The sequence below is a fragment of the Hippocampus guttulatus genome, chromosome 19 (assembly GCF_054856545.1).
Source record: "Hippocampus guttulatus isolate MCC_2025c chromosome 19, RoL_Hgut_1.0, whole genome shotgun sequence".
Lineage (NCBI taxonomy): Eukaryota > Metazoa > Chordata > Actinopteri > Syngnathiformes > Syngnathidae > Hippocampus > Hippocampus guttulatus.
Window position 1 is genome coordinate 12,558,482 of NC_141279.1, and position 16,291 is coordinate 12,574,772.

Below are 16,291 nucleotides of genomic sequence, written 5' to 3' on the forward strand. Positions count from 1 at the left end.
TCGAGCGGAGTACACCCAGTAATACGTTTAAACGGGTTTAAACCGTAAAACGAGGAATTATTATTTCTAGAACTCAGAATTAGAGCGAAATACACCTAGTAATACTTTTAAACAGGTTTTTTCTATTACCAGCCCCAAACTAATTTGGTCTCAAATCAAACGTGAAGCATCACATCGTATCAGTCAACAGGGCAGAAAATCAATTGAGAGGATAAATGTCCTCTTACCTTATCAATTATGGCGCGCCGAAATTCTGCCTGTTGACCGACAATCAGCTCGAATCACGTCGGGGTCACCAATTGTTAATTATATTAATTAGGGGCGGGCAGTCCTTCAGCTTATGTAAAAATTCGGAGACAAAGAAAGTCAAGTAAAGTTCGATCTTGGCATTTTGACAAAGTACAGACCATATCTGCTGGCCCACAAATCTTGAGATTAGGGTTCCTCTTCGAAGGCACTTGACAGCCTTCAGGGACTTTTACGAGGTGGAGGAGGCAAGAAAACCCTCGGGGGGCTGTTAATTAACCAAGTGAAAATAGAATCTAAACTTCACACTACATTCTTTGTTTTAAGTACTTCAGCAGATGTTCAGGACAGAGACTAGTGTCAAAGTCGACCTGTCTATGTATGATACAAAGTTTTAAGCTAAACATATAACATATATAGGTGATATCTTCACCATATCTGGAAACAGGAAGTCACGAAACAAAGTGATGGCTTTGATTTCAGTGAGAAGCTCCAACGTACACCGCGACGATTTAATAGGGAGAAGAAGATTTAACGTAAGGTGCTTTAGTCTAGAAAAGTAGTGATGGAGATCGTAAGGCTTGGCTGTATTTGAGAAAATTTAGGGGCGGGGGGGCAATGCAGTGTTGCGCGTTGAGGCGGGTGTGTCGAGAAAGTTTCGCGGAAAATCTACTCAACTCAATTCAACTGTATTTATGAAGCACTTTCAAAAAACCACCGCTGTATACAAAATGCTGGGCATGGAGCAAACATCATCCATAGAACTATAAACAGTAAAACAAAAAAAATGATAGAAAAAACAGTGGAAAAAAATAAAATCTACGGCAAAACATTATAAACTAACTTTATGTCAAGCGCGAATCACCAATATTAAGCAGCGCGCGCACACACACATACACACAAACAAAATGAAGCAAAAAATGACGAAACATCCATATTACAGGCAGGTGTATTCGTGTCCTTGACCGGTTTGTCTTGCGATGAAGTTTGTCCGAAAGGACTTGCCGTATGTCGTTGCTGCGGCCTGTGTATCCGCAGAAGAAACTACCTACACGCATTTCATTATAAAAATGCATCCGTGAAAATCTCATTCCCTCTTCGTATTATTCTCTTACAACTGAACGCACTGAAGCCTCGATGCGGTACGTCCATCATTTCCTACTGGGCTATAAAATAATTCGCTCAAACTTTATTTTTTGAACGTTGAGCTTCCTTCGCCTAGCTTCCTAACCGCTTGACAAAGAGACGCGTTTCGTCACCCAGCAGAGTTACAAACGTTGTGAGAGTGTATGGTGTTGTCATGAATCGTGTGAAAATGTTGTGCAGGAGGACGGCAGGTGACGAGGATGATTTCTTCGGAGCAAAAGAGGACAACAACTCTGTTTTCGAGAAGATCGGAGTTGGCTCGACCAGAGCAGGTTCGGGCACTTCTCGTTCTTTCGCTCCCAACCTTTTTTGAAAGTGAGCTCTTTCCTGGTCGCTGATGAATGCGACGGGCAACCACCTTGATACACAATTCTGAATTCACCCTTTTGCTCAGATTACGTTTTAAGAATGTGGTCATTATATCTCTATATACCAAAAATGTATCCAAAATGGCTGCTGGTTAGACACTGTGTTGCCAGCTCTACTATTCCGACAAGTATCATGAAAAGAATTCGTCCTCCAATCTCTTTGTGATTTGTTTAATTTGAGCATAAAGCGTCAATTTGCAGGATGCAATATTTTGAAAAATAAAAGATTTAGGCACTTTTTATCAGCATAATCAGCAAAACTGGACAACCTGAAATCTCAGCAAGATGCCCCCTCCCCTCACGGTTTCCCGAGGGATTTTTTTATTCTTGTGTTTTTTTTCTTTTTTCCGCAAGTAGAATAGTTGTTTCAGAAAGAAATGTAGAGTCAGATTACATTGCAGTGGTTTGACAACTGTTGCTGACAGTTTGATGGAACATGACTATTATAAATTATGTTTAAAAGAGAAAACATTTTTTGAACACCCAGGGTAAAATTATTTCTGAATGAAATCCAAAATACCATGGCATGGTGATTTTTGTTTGGGGCGCTATAAACATTGATTTGTAGAAATTGAATAATCACATGAAGACTGCCGAATTAATGATGCTCAGTTTGAGTTTCAACCCCTAATCTTAAAACCGAGCTGATTAACTAAGGAGAGTGCAACATTGATTGATAATATTTATGGGAATAAATTAGGTTAAAAAGTGGATAATTAGTTTGTGATGTAAGTGACCATTTACCAGTTTTTGCATCATTAGTGTTAAGTAATCTATTCCTTAATGTGATCTTTTTTTTCGCACCTCTCTGTTGTTGATTCTGTTCAAGCACTTGAAACTAAGAATGTAGAATGCCGTTGAAGGTATTTCCTGCTCACTGTAATTACAATCACCTTTAGTGCTCCCTCAACCCCACCACTTTTAGGACCCCTCCAGAGGACATGTTTAACATCAAAAGACGAACTGTTATCTCAAGTATCTGTGTTGCTGCCATCACACCAAATGGTGGGTAGTGGTGGTCTGGTCTCACCTCACCAGTCCCAACCTTTTCCAGCCACACCGGGTCAGATGACATGTTAATTTCTTTGTATCCGGGATTTGCATGGAGCCGTAACTGCCCGCCTCTCATTATCATATTGTCTATATATATTCTCGTGACTGAATTTTTTCCACGCTTCCTGGCGAAATCTGAAACTCTCAGAGCCCAAATCGATTCGTCCAAAATTAATGAACACGCGGAGGAAGAAAAAGGCCAACTCTTCCCCCAACATTTGAAATGAAAAGATAATGTCAAAAATGGAAAGACAGACGCCGAAGTGAAACAGGGTAACATCAACAGAAGCAGTGGAGCTTTTGAATCATGTTTGGCAAGAAGTTAGACCCCCCCCCCCCGAAAAAAAAAGGATACATGGAGTGTTTAGAGAGGGTTTATAATGAAATAATAAAAAATTGCCATCATCGAGACATTCCAACAAATATTGTTGAGCAAGACAATTCGATTATGAGTGAGAAAAAGAAGCTTGTTAAAGAATGTGATGATTTCTTTGTCAATGTAGGTCAAGAATTTGGCAAGAGACATTGACCTGCCTACTCTTTGAGTGATGTGCTCCAAGTTTTTAGATTTAAGAACCTGTTGTGAACTCCAGCTTCTTTCATCTGAGGCAGCACGGCTTTGTCACATCTCGTTCGGATGACTGTCATGCACTTTACTTCGGAGTCACCCAATCCTCCAGTTGGTCCAGAATGCTGCTGCTCACCTCTTGACTGGTACTCGTCAGAGGGAACACTTAACTCCTCCGCTGGCATCCCTTGACTGGACCCTATCGATTTTTTAGTTCTTTTGAAGATTCTATTACTTGTTGTCAAGTGGCTCATGTGTTTTTGAGACTAAATGGAAAGAGGAATAAAAAAATAAAATTTCAATCTTGTACTGCTGTTGATGTAGCACTTTCATAGTGGCCCAGCATTGCAGCTGCAGTGAAAATACGCTGCCGCAGAAGGACATCCATCACTCAATCAGTACAGCTCGAGCTCTACGCGATGTTAAGTGATCTCAATCGGCCTGGCTGGGGGTGGGCGCCATGCAATTTTGAACGCAGGAAAAACATTGAACATCTTTTTACCCATATATTGGAGTAGCTTTAAGCACCAATCAACCTCAAGCAGGAGTACAAACAGCCATGTGCAAATTCCAATTTCCAACATGAGAATTGACATGACCAAATGTTTTGTGTTGATCTTCATGTGTTTTGAAGGCATCCGTGAAGATGTTGGTCCTAGACAGCAGGAGCCTGAGTCCTCCCACTTTAAGGAGGAAGTGGAGGATGAAGAGCGCCCCTGCATTCAAGAAAAGGAGGAGCCAGAGCCCCCTATCATTAAAAAGGAGGACAAAGGGCACACTCATATCAAAGGGGAGGAGAAGGGGTATATCTGCAAGTTGTCATCAACTGGTGTCCCTTTAAAAAGTGAAGACGAAGGCCAAAGTGAAGCGGGGCGAGGAGCGGGGCCTCCACGCAGCAGCTCATATCAACACATGATATCAGAAGGTGATGGAGACCACTGTGGAGTGTCACAAGTGGACAGCCTCTTAGGTATCCTAACACCACGCCCCACAGCACCACTCGGGAGGATGGTGAAATTGGCTTCACCACAACTGGGTCCCAAATTATTGATGCCTATACATGATGTAATCATCACCACATTGTTAAAATAGAGCCGCCCAAAGTGAAAAACCTAAAAAACACACAAACGTCAATTTCAAGTCTGATAGTTGGCCAAATTTTCACGAAACACATTTGTATTTTGATCACGTTTTGTGGAGTTACGGTGGGCGACTGGTTAACACGTCTGCACCACAATACACAATACAGGTTGTGGATGATCATGAAGGCTGACGGGATCCCTGTGAAACTGCTTCGGCTCATCCAGGGATACTACCGGTCAACCCGAGTCCGAGTGCGGGCCTACGGCAGCGAATCAGAAACCTTCGAGGTGCGGTCGGGCGTCCGACAAGGCTGCGCGCTCTCGCCAACCTTATTCAACTATGCCATCGATCACATCCTCAACACTGCTCTCCATGGCTTTGAGGGTGTGAGGGTCGGCCGAGATGTCGCAGTGTCGGACCTGGCATACGCAGATGACATCGCTCTACTTGGAAACACGTTTGAGGAAGTTGAAAACGCGCTGATGAAAATCCATCGAACGGCCCTGACCGTTGGAATGCGCATCAATACCTCGAAGACCAAGATCATGTCCTCCCTCACCAACCCCGCTGACCAACGGTCGCTGTCACTGGAGGGCGTGACCCTGGAAAGGTTGATTCCTTCACATATTTCGGCTGCTCTGTGGTTCCGTCGGGGCAAGGAGAAGCAGAAGTCGTGAACCGCATCGGGGCCGCCAGATCCGCCTTTGTGCGCCTACAACGCCATCTGTGGGGTCGGCGCGAGATCTCGGCGGTGACAAAGGGGCGTGTCTACCAGGCAATCGTGCGGACCATCCTGCTTTATGGCTGTGAGATCTGGCCTATGAGAGTGGCTGACCAGCGCAAGCTGGAAGTCTTTGATAACGATTGCGTCCGCCGTATTCTCCGCCGCCGCCGATCGGACCGGGTCCCCACTGCTGACCTTCGTCGCTGCCTGTACCTTCGCCCCTTACCAGCGTGTCTCCTGCAACGCCGACTCCGTTGGTTCGGGCATGCGGCACGCCACCAGGAGGGCGAGTTGATCAGGGACGTTCTCCTTCCTGCTCCTTTGCCAGCCTGGCGCAAGCGGCGTGGTGGACAAGTCAAGACCTGGGCCACCACGATGAAAGAAGACCTCGCGTACCTTTCCGGCCCCCAGGTGGTGGGTCTGAGACGGTGGAACCAGGACTGGCTGAAGCTGTCGGTTGACCTGGCACAGGATCGCTGCGCTTGGGCCGCCATGATCAGGGATGTCGTGCGCGCCAAGGAAGAAGCCGGTTCAACCCGCCCAGGGTGAAGGCCGTTGCAAACAAAACCACAATACAGAGGTGCAGGGTTCGATTCCCGCGCCAGCCTTCTTGTGTAGTTTACATGTTGTCCTGCGTGGGTATTCCGGTTTCCTCCCACATTACGGATGGTTGTTCGTCTATGTGTGCCCTGCGATTGGCTGACACCAGTTCAGGGCTACAGCCCGAAGTCAGCTGGGATACACTCAAACAAAACCTGTGAGGCCAGGTGGATTAGAATATGAATGGAGGGAGGGATAATGTTTTGTCCATGGTATTTCATTAACATTTGTTTTTGCCTAAATGTAGCCAGATTTAGTCACACCAGCTGACTAATAAATGTTACGAGCCTTATTACCTTATTGTAATAGCCTTAAATTACAATCGACCACAAGTATAAATCTAAACAATGTCTGCCATCTACAGTTACACTATGAGAATTGACTTTGCCAAACCTTTTTTCTTTATCTTCTTGTGTCTTCAAGATGTCAGTGAAGATGTTTGTCCTGGGCTGCGGGAGTCAGAGTCCCCCCACGTTAAAGAGGAATTGGAGGATGAAGTGGACCCCTGCATTCAAGAAAAGGAGGAGCCAGAGCCTCTTATTAATCAAAAGGAAGAAGAGCACAGTCACATCAAAGAGAAGGAGGAAAAGCATCTCCATACCAAGGAGCATGAAACAAAGTCTCCCTACATCAAAGAGGAGAAAGAAGAGCAGAATATCTCTAAGCTGCCATTGACTGGTGGCCCTTTAAAACGTGAAAATGAGGGTCAAAGTGAAGCGAGCAAAGAGGTGGGGCCACCAGGCAATAGCTCGTGTCCATACATGACATCAGAAGGTGATGGAGGATCACAAGCATGTGAAACTGACAAAGGCTGGAAATGTTCTGAATGTGGGAAAACTTGTGTTTCAGTGAGCAGTTTGAAGAGGCATATGATTTGCCACACTGGTGAGAAACCCTTTGCCTGCTTAGTTTGTGGCCAGAGATTCTGTCAGAAGAGACGGTTATCAAACCACACAAAAACCCATACTGGTGATAAAGCTATTTTCTGCTCAGTCTGTGGTCAAAGATTCTCACGTAGGGAAAGCTTAAGAATTCACACAAGAACCCACACTGGTGAGAAGCCTTTTGCTTGCTCAGTCTGTGATAAAAGATTCTCTCAGAAAGGAATCTTAAAAGTCCACATCAGAACACACACTGGTGAGAAACCCTTTGTTTGCTCAGTTTGTGGCCAGAGATTCTGTCAGAATGGACAGTTATCAAACCACACAAAAACCCATACTGGTGATAAAGCTATTTTCTGCTCAGTCTGTGGTCAAAGATTCTCACGTAGGGAAAGCTTAAGAATTCACACAAGAACCCACACTGGTGAGAAGCCTTTTGCTTGCTCAGTCTGTGATAAAAGATTCTCTCAGCAAGGAACCTTAACAAAGCACATCAGAACACACACTGGTGAGAAACCCATTGCCTGCTCAGTTTGTGGTCAAAGATTTGCTCAGAAGGGAGCCTTAAAATGTCACACAAGAACCCACACTGGTGAGAAGCCTTTTGCTTGCTCAGTCTGTGATAAAAGATTCTCTCAGCAAGGAACCTTAACAAAGCACATCAGAACACACACTGGTGAGAAACCCATTGCCTGCTCAGTTTGTGGTCAAAGATTTGCTCAGAAGGGAGCCTTAAAATGTCACACAAGAACCCACACCGGTGAGAAGCCTTTTGCTTGCTCAGTCTGTGGTAAAAGATTCTCTCAGAAGGGAATCTTATTAAATCACATCAGAACACACACTGGTGAGAAACCCTTTGCCTGCTCAAATTGTTGCCAAAGCTTTTCATGGAAATATCAGGCGAAGAACCATGAGTGTGTTGCAATGCACCAACACAGTCATCAATGAAGCTTTGATTTCTCATCTGATTAGGCTTCATCACTTCATGCTCCAAGGATGACTGAATTCTATGCAGCATCTTGCAAGGTTCCTCAATGAAAGAAATGTTTGTGTTTGTTGTGTTGAAAATATCGTGAGTTGTCAGTTTGTTGAGATTTTTTTAAATTTTCATTTTGAGTTTTGGCTATGAAATGTAGTTGTACTTTAGTTAGTGTCTTTGATCATATTTAGACCCTAAAATGCATTTTAGATCATTTATTTATTTTTAAATTTGATGTCATAGTGTTGTGGATGAATTGATAGTGAAGGGATTTTCATGAATACGCTTTCATATTACTTTTTCACTCTTTTTCATGTATTCACAACACACTTGCCTCATATCATCATAGTTAAGGTAATACAGTAGTTGAAAATGTATGACTGCAAATAATACTGTGTTTCTGAGTCTCAGCAAGTATCTGTTTGTGGTGAGTGTACATGAGAAAGTGAGAGAGAAAAGACAGATCCAAGTTCTTCTGTAGTTCTCTATTGAAGCCCAGGCTGGCAGGTGTACCCCAATGGCTTGAAGATAATCTGACATTTGTTTTGACATGAGTCGAGGGCCATTATCGGAAACAATTTGGACAGGTGCACCAAATCTACTCAAGATTTCACCGCAAAATTAGTATGAATACAACACCAAGGCTCCTGAGGAAAATCCCATAGTTTAAGTGGTGCGGCTGCAGGGTTGTTGCAAGTTTTAGGACATGATGAACCTCTTTGTTTCGCCGTAGCCACCCAAAGGAACTTCTTACTATCTTTTTATTTTCACGATTCCACTGTGTCCTGCATGAAGGTGCTCTAGCATTTTAGTGTGCCCTTAAAGTGGAATGATGATCCTCCTTCCACACAGCAGACACCCGGACTGGACGGTAAGCTTCCACCTTCTATCGTGGTAAAGTTTTAGGTTAGAGTTATCATCTACTGACCACCCATTCATGACCATATCTATCACTGCCGATAAATCATGTTCAGCACATGGAGCCTTTTTCACTGTGGATCCAGTTATTGGCGCTCTAATGTCCCTGGAGTGAAAGATTTCTACTGTGTTCGATTCAGCTTTTGAGAGTTTGGAGAGGGAACCTTGAAAGTCCATCTGCGCATCAATGAGCATTTGATTTGCGATGCTTGATGTCGTAGGAGTGAGCCGACAACAGTAAAGCCCACCGCTGAAAGACGGGGAGCTGCAAGAGATGGTAGTCCAAAACTGCTTCACCTTTATGTCACTCCTTTCTCCTCTACGCTCACCGACTTTGACTTGAATTGATTTGCACTGACAGAAATGCTCGCTTTGTGTTCACATACAAGGGTCGTGGTTCGCGCTGCAGCCGATCCCGGCTGTCTGTGGGCAGTATGCGGTGCACACCCTCAACTGGTTGACAACCAATCGCAGGCCATTCACAGCCGAACAAGTCAAGTCAAGTCAACAGTATTTATAGAGCACTTCCAAACAGCCATCGCTGCATACAAAGTGCTGTACATGGAGCAATTTAACATGCACAATAAACAGTAAGACAAATCGGTAGTAAAGGCGGTAGAAAGCACCAAACAGTAAAACCAAGAACAAATCTAAGTCACGCTGAGTTGAATGCCAAAGAATACAAGTGAGTTTTGAGGAGGGTTTTGAAGATGGGCAGCGAGGAGGCTTGCCGAATGTTCAGTGGGAGGTCATTCCAGAGAGGGTCGCCGAACACACTGGCGCACAAGCGGCCATCTTGGGCTTTGGAGCAATCACACTGAGGGACAATTGAGACGCAGGGGTGTCAAACTCATTTTTGTCGCGGGCTATTTTGAAGTTTCGTCTTCCTCTGGAAGGCCGTTACACAGCTAAAATGAATAAATGATATTTTTTTTAAAAATTACTTGTACACAGCAAATTGATGGATCACTTGTTTTGAAATCAGTCAAATATTTTTTGCTGAATTTTTGGACAAGTGAGTGTAAAAGAGTAACAAAATTATTGCAGAAGCTCAACGTTATTTATTACACGTGACAACTTGTGTGTTCCAATTAACCTGCCATGCATGTTTTTGGAATGCGGGAGGAAAACGTACCCACGAGGGTGAGAACAAACCAACTTCACACAGTAAGGCCAAAACCAGACTTCTGGACCTCTGCACTGAGGGAGACAGCCTAACCAGCGGACCGCCGTGGCACCCCCAATATTTTTTAGATCAGAACAGGACTGACTGAAATAGACTGCGGAGAAAAAATGCTGAAAACTGCATTTATGACCCGGAATAAAATGGAGGTTTTTCAGTTTAGAATGAAATGTGTTATGTAACTATGCATTTATTTTTAGCTTCATATTTTTGAATTTTCCTCTGCGTGCACACTGGCAGATCGCCACTGCAAAAGAAAATATCTGAATGGCTTTCCTGCAAAAATAAGAGCCACTTGAACACTGCACATCTTTTTAAATTGTGAAAGTACTTTTTAGATCAAGGAAAGCACGCCAAAGGTGTGGACAATGCCGATGACCATATTAGAAGTCAGGAAGTCGTCCAACGAGGTGATGGCGTCCCTGCAGTTTCAGCGTCACCAATGTTGAATGGGACACTTTTCGGGAGATGGTAGCTCCAAATCTACTCCTTGTATAACTTCATGGCGAGGATGGCTTGACGACAGTGAGGAGTTCCAACGTGCACCTTAAGGAAAAGAAGGTATAACGTAAGGTGTTTTAGTGTAGAAAAATAGTGAGTACATTTCAAAAACATTCTGGAAAATGCTGTGCAGCGGGTGTAAGCAGGTGAGTCGAGAGAACGTCAGCGGAGAATCTATGGCAATGCCACTTGGAAAACCTTATGTCGAACGCGAATAGCCATTTACAGAGGCGATATCCTTGATGGTGATTATTCCATCACCGTGACACATAATATCTGAATAACGAATCCACTGTTTACAGGCACAAGTTAAGCGCACGCATACATGCGTAACAGAATCCTAAACCTGTTTGTGTTGCGACAAAGTTTGTCCTAAACGATTTGCCGTATAACGGTGCTGCAGCCCGTGAATTAGCAGAATAAGCTACTGATACGCATTATACAAAAAGGAAAAAAAGATTGAACCCTTGAAAATTCCATTCTCTCTTCTTAATTACAACGGAACGCACCGCAGCCTCGATGTAGTAGGTCCATCATTTCTTACTGGACGATAAATTCGCTCAAGTTTTTTTTACTAACTTACTTAGCCTCGCTTGCTAATCGCTAAACAAAGAGACGCGTTTCGTCGTCCAGCACAGTTCAAGATTGAATAAGAATGGTTGCAATCAATCGTGTGAAAATGTTGTACAGGAGGACAGCAGATTACGAGGACGATTTCTTTGGAGCAAAAGAGGACAACGACGCTGTTTTGGAGAAGTCCCGAGTTGGCTGCACCAGAGCAGATTTGGTCACCAACGATTTTGAAATTTTAGTCGCCGATCGACGTGATGGGCTACCACTTTTATACACAATTCTGAAATAACACATTTGCTCAGATTACGGTTTAGTAATGTTTCAGTGATGTCTCTTCATACCTCAAATGTAACCAAAATGGCTGCTGGTTCGACACTCCGCTGCGAGCTCTTCCAATCCGACAAATATGAAAATAATTTGTCATTCAAGGTCCTTGAGAGTTTGTTTAACTTAACGAGGAAATAGAGCATCACTTTGCAAGTTAACTTTATGCTATTTTTTAAAATTTGAGCACTTTTCATGACAACCAGCAACACTGGATTGACTGGAATCACGGCAAAACAGCGCTTTTATTCCCTCTGTTTGAGAGGGATTTTCTGTTTATATGTGTGTGTGTGTGGTGTGTTTTGCAAGTGTAAAGATTGTTCAGCAGTTTCGGCAAAAAAATGACATTTGGATTACATTACGGTGGTTTGACATCTGTTTTTGACAGTGTGATGGAATTTGTTTCTTTTGAAATTATGGTGAAAAGAGCAAAAAAAAAAATGTTGGTCAATTGCATGTATAGAACATCCTTGTAAAACCATTTCTGAGTTATATCCAAATCACGATGACGTGGTGATTTTTGCTGTAAATACTGATTTGTTGAAATCTAATCATAAATGGAGCACTCTTTAAGACGCCTTCTCATTAAGGCCATTCCTATCCTGTCTGGAAGAAATCAAAACCTGGATGGCACAAAATTTAATTGAGATTCAATGAAAAGAAGACAGAGGTAATATTGTTCGGTCCCAGTGGCCCTTGTACATTCCATCCTGTAGACTTGGGCCCCCTGTCTCCTTATCTTAAGTCAACAGTCTCAAACTTGGGCCTTAAACTGGACAGTGATTTCAAACTCGATCGGCAAATTGGTGCCGTTGTTAAATCTAGCTTCTTTCACCTTAGACAGCTGGCCAAAATAAAACCTCTCCTCTCACATGAACACTTTGAGACAGTAATTCATGCCTTTGTCACATCCCGGCTCGATTACTGCAATGCCCTTTACTTTGGAGTCAGCCAGTCCTCCATTAAGCGCCTTCAGCTGGTCCAGAATGCCGCTGCTCGCCTCTTGACTGGTACTCGTAAGAGGGAGCACATAACTCCTACTCTGGCATCCCTTCACTGGCTCCCCATTCATTTTAGAGTTATTTTCAAGATCCTCTTATTTGTTTTCAAATCTCTGAATAATCTCGCGCCACCTTACCTCTCTGAGCTCATCCGCCTCAGGTCTGTGGACCAGACTTTATTAGAAGTACCAAGAACTAAACTGAGGCTCAGAGGGGATCGAGCCTTTTCTGTTGCTGGTCCCTCTCTCTGGAATGACCTCCCACTGAACATTCGGCAAGCCTCCTCGCTGCCCATCTTCAAAACCCTCCTCAAAACTCACTTGTATTCTTTGGCATTCGACTCAGCGTGACTTAGATTTGTTCTTGGTTTTACTGTTTGGTGCTTTCTACCGCCTTTATTACCGATTTGTCTTACTGTTTATTGTGCATGTTAAATTGCTCCATGTACAGCACTTTGTATGCAGCGATGGCTGTTTGAAAGTGCTCTATAAATAAAGTTGACTTGACTTGACTCTTTATTTGATTTATACGATATTTGTTTCAATCCTTTAATTTTAAACCCGAGCAGAATAATTAAGGAGAGTGAACATTGATTGACAATATTTTTGTTCATGTAACTAACCCATAATTTGACAGATTTTTAACAATGATTTTGTAATAAATAAATAACAATATTACGATCAATTAATATCACGTTATTTCTAGACCACTTCCCGCTACGCAAAAAAGAAGCAAAGTGTGGCCACTTTTATCCTGTCTGGAGGAAATCAAGACCTGGATGTCACAGAATTTCTTGAATTTCAATGAAGAGAAAACAGAAGTGATGTTGTTTGGGCCCAGTGACCCTTGTACATCCCATCTTGGGGATTTGGGCCCCCCTGGCTTCTTATCTGAAGCCATCTCAAACTTGATTCTTAAACTGGACATTGATTTTAAATTCGACTGGCAAATTGGTGCCGTTGTGAACTCCAGCTTCTTTCATCTTTGGCAGCTGGGGAAAGTAAAGCCTCTCTTTTCCCAAGAGCACTTTGAAACTGTAGTTCATGTTTTCGTCACGTCTCGGCTGGATTATTGTCATGCGCTTTACTTTGGAGTCAACCAATGCTCCATTCAACATTTTCAGTTGGTCCAGAATGCTGCCACTCCCCTCTTGACAATTTTCCTTCTCTGGCATCCCTTCACTGGCTCCCCATCCATTTTCTTGTTCTTTTTAAGAAGATTTATTTTTCAACTGGTTTATGGGTTTTTGAGAGGAAGAACAAAATAATGTTTCAATCATGTACACGTTTGCTTTGCGTTGTGATGCTCCTAATTAGAAAGGGTATTTATGTAGCCTCGCCGACTCGTCACCGGGTTTTCAAACCAAATTTCCACATGTTGTCACCGCCATGAATTATGACATTGTAACCGCCAGTTGTGGTAATTGTTCTGTTCTGTTATCGCTTTTTCAAAAAAGTGTCTGATCTTCCCTGCCGTATCTGCAATATTAATAATCATAAATGTCACTTTGTCACGAAGAAACTTTTATTTTGGTAATCACACATTCTTAAATACAAAAAAAACCCCTTGGCAATATTTACCTGTTTCTAGCGTCCGGCAGGGAAAAAAAGGACACCGCATAGCACTGACCCGTGGGGGGGGGGATGCAATACAATACAGTATATCTTTATTTATACAATGATCCCTTGCTCTAACACGGTTCACTTTCCGCGGCTTCACTGTTTCACGGATTTTTTCAGTGCAGTTTTTTTAATGCTGTTAAACAATGAATTGCGTTCTGCATCCTGATTGTCGAAGGCACTGACCGACGTGAACAGTCTCCGCACCTCGTCTCTGTACAGCTTGCCAAATTTACCTTTGCAAATTTTTGGTCTTTGGTTTCATTGTATCAGTGGCAGATGCTGCTCTGTCAAGGAGGGGAAGCTCAATTTCGGCCTACATCATAAAATGTGTCCGTTTATTTATACGTGAATTCTACTCTCCGTTCCTATTCAAAAAAAAATGACGGGTTGCCTTCACCATAAGATCGGTGATTGGCTCATTTCGCTGTCAATCCAAAAGACATTCAGCCTCAGACAGATCATCCAATCATCATGCAGAAAGCTGAGCTTCCTGGCCAGCCAAAAAACGCCCACTGTCCATAGACTCCCAGAGATGCTGAGCGTCCGATGGGAGTGACAAAACTAGCATTTATCCAATGACTCATCTCGTTTCAATGCATTGGGACAACCTACACTGAACTCTCTCGACGCCCAGCGTCCGCGCGGTCGACGCTCAGCATCCACACAGGGAAGCTGTGGGAATGAATGAGAAGAGAGTCGCGTCATATAACCAGTAATAAGCAGCTGATTCGGAACAAAAGTTGAGCGCGTTGTAGCACATATTTAGTCAATGACATGTCCACACAATTGTACGTACACACGTACAGTGTATTTGATCACTTACTTTTTGACATTTTAGGGGAAGCTGAGCTTCCCTTGCGGTCTTAGAGCAATTGCCTCCGCATTGTATACATAGTTCAGTATTGTATAATAACTGTCAAAAATAAAGCTAACTATCAAATACCAAGTACAACTTTATTGTCAAATGTGCTGTATGTGAAACGTAGAGCACATTTGAATTTTTTTTTCATAAATCCTATTTCTAGGATTTCTCTTATCACTGGTTCTTTTTGGAACGTAACCCCCGCGATAAACGAGGGATTACTGTACAGCGCTTTCACAACAGCTGCAGCTGTAACAAAGTGCTTTACAAAACAGTTAACATGAAGTAAAATAATAAACACAACACATAACATAAAATACGGACAGTCGTGCAATCTGAACCACTTTTCCGTCATATGCTTTGTTGTTTGAAGCATTTCTAGATGAAAGAGGAGAGAATCAAAGTGTCCTTTGACGAGTGCACAGGTGTCAAATTCAAGGCCCTGGGTCCAGGTCTGGCCCGCCACCTCCTTTTCTGTGGCCCGCAAAAGCAAATCAAATGTGAACTTCCATGATGCTAGCTAAAATCTGTCTCAAAAATTTCAAATTCTCATCTGCAATAAATAAGAAGGATATTGTAAGTAAGCATTTTCTTGGAACCAAACCCGCCATGACAGTAACTTAAAAAAAAAGTGGAGTAAACCGTTATTCTTGACTTCATTATATGGTTTCAGTCATAATGGTCCTCCCAGAGAAACAGTAACTAAAATATGACCCACAAAAAAAATGAATTTAACACCCCTGTACTTGTGGATCAGAGACATCATGCTCAAAATGTGCACACGTCTGCTCCAAGCTAAGTTTGAAAGTAAACAAGAAGCTGTCGCGTCCAATGACAAAAAAAAAAAAGATTGTCTTACTTCTCCTGTTCCATGTAAATCCGTTTCATGTTTCATGTGACTCTCAGTACCTAATATGCAACCACGCTCAGCACCGATGCGCCTCTCTCCTCATCCTTGGCACCACAAGCCATTCATCCAACCACACCAGCGCAGACTGTCCAACAGTGCTGACTTCTCCACGAAACAAAACGGCTGTGAAAAGTGCTGCCCATTACAGGTGCAAAAAACACAAGCAGTCAAATAGTCACGTACTGCTCCTCTGTCATGTGGTGTTTCACAGGGCTCAATTCTGGGGCCTCTGCTGTTCTCACTGTACCTGCTCCCATTGGGTTCCATCTTAAGGAAACATGGTATTTCCTTCCACTGCTATGCAGATGACTGTCAGGTCTATGTCCCACTGAGCAAAAAAGACGCTTTCTCATTGAGGCCACTTTTATCCTGCCTGGAAGAAATCAAAACCTGGATGGCACAAAATTTCTTGAATTTCAATGAAAAGAAGACAGATGTGACACTGTTTGGTCCCAGAGGCCCCTGTACATCCCATCCTGTAGACTTGGGCCCCCTGTCACCTTATCTTAAGTCAACTGGTTCAAACTTGGGTCTTAAACTGGACAGTGATTTTAAACTTGACTGACAAATTGGTGCCGTTGTTAAATCCAACTTCTTTCATCTTGGACAGCTGGCTAAAGTAAAACCTCCTTTCTCATGAGCACCTTGAGACAGTAATTCATGCCTTTGTCACATCCCGGCTCGATTACTGCAATGCACTTTACTTTGGAGTCAGCCAATCCTCCATCAAGCGTCTCCAGCTGGTCCAG

General features: G+C 43.1%; 1 protein-coding gene across 3 annotated transcripts; it reads left to right on the top strand.

Moving 5' to 3' along the window:
- Nucleotides 1-1,251: 1,251 nt before the first annotated feature.
- On the top strand, nt 1,252-12,659 carry LOC147190293 (uncharacterized). Of its 3 annotated transcripts, none has more exons than XM_086137771.1 (6): nt 1,252-1,388; nt 1,573-1,664; nt 4,016-4,351; nt 6,212-8,843; nt 8,956-10,310; nt 10,941-12,659. In XM_086137771.1, the coding sequence occupies exons 1-4, from the start codon at nt 1,384-1,386 to the stop codon at nt 7,615-7,617; spliced, it is 1,839 nt and encodes a 612-aa protein (XP_085993897.1). In that variant the 5' UTR covers nt 1,252-1,383; the 3' UTR covers nt 7,618-8,843; nt 8,956-10,310; nt 10,941-12,659. The 3 variants fall into 3 exon arrangements, with proteins under 3 accessions (XP_085993897.1, XP_085993898.1, XP_085993896.1); XM_086137772.1 differs by having other exon boundaries at nt 6,212-8,519; nt 8,707-10,310; XM_086137770.1 differs by having other exon boundaries at nt 6,212-10,310.
- Nucleotides 12,660-16,291: the final 3,632 nt, after the last annotated feature.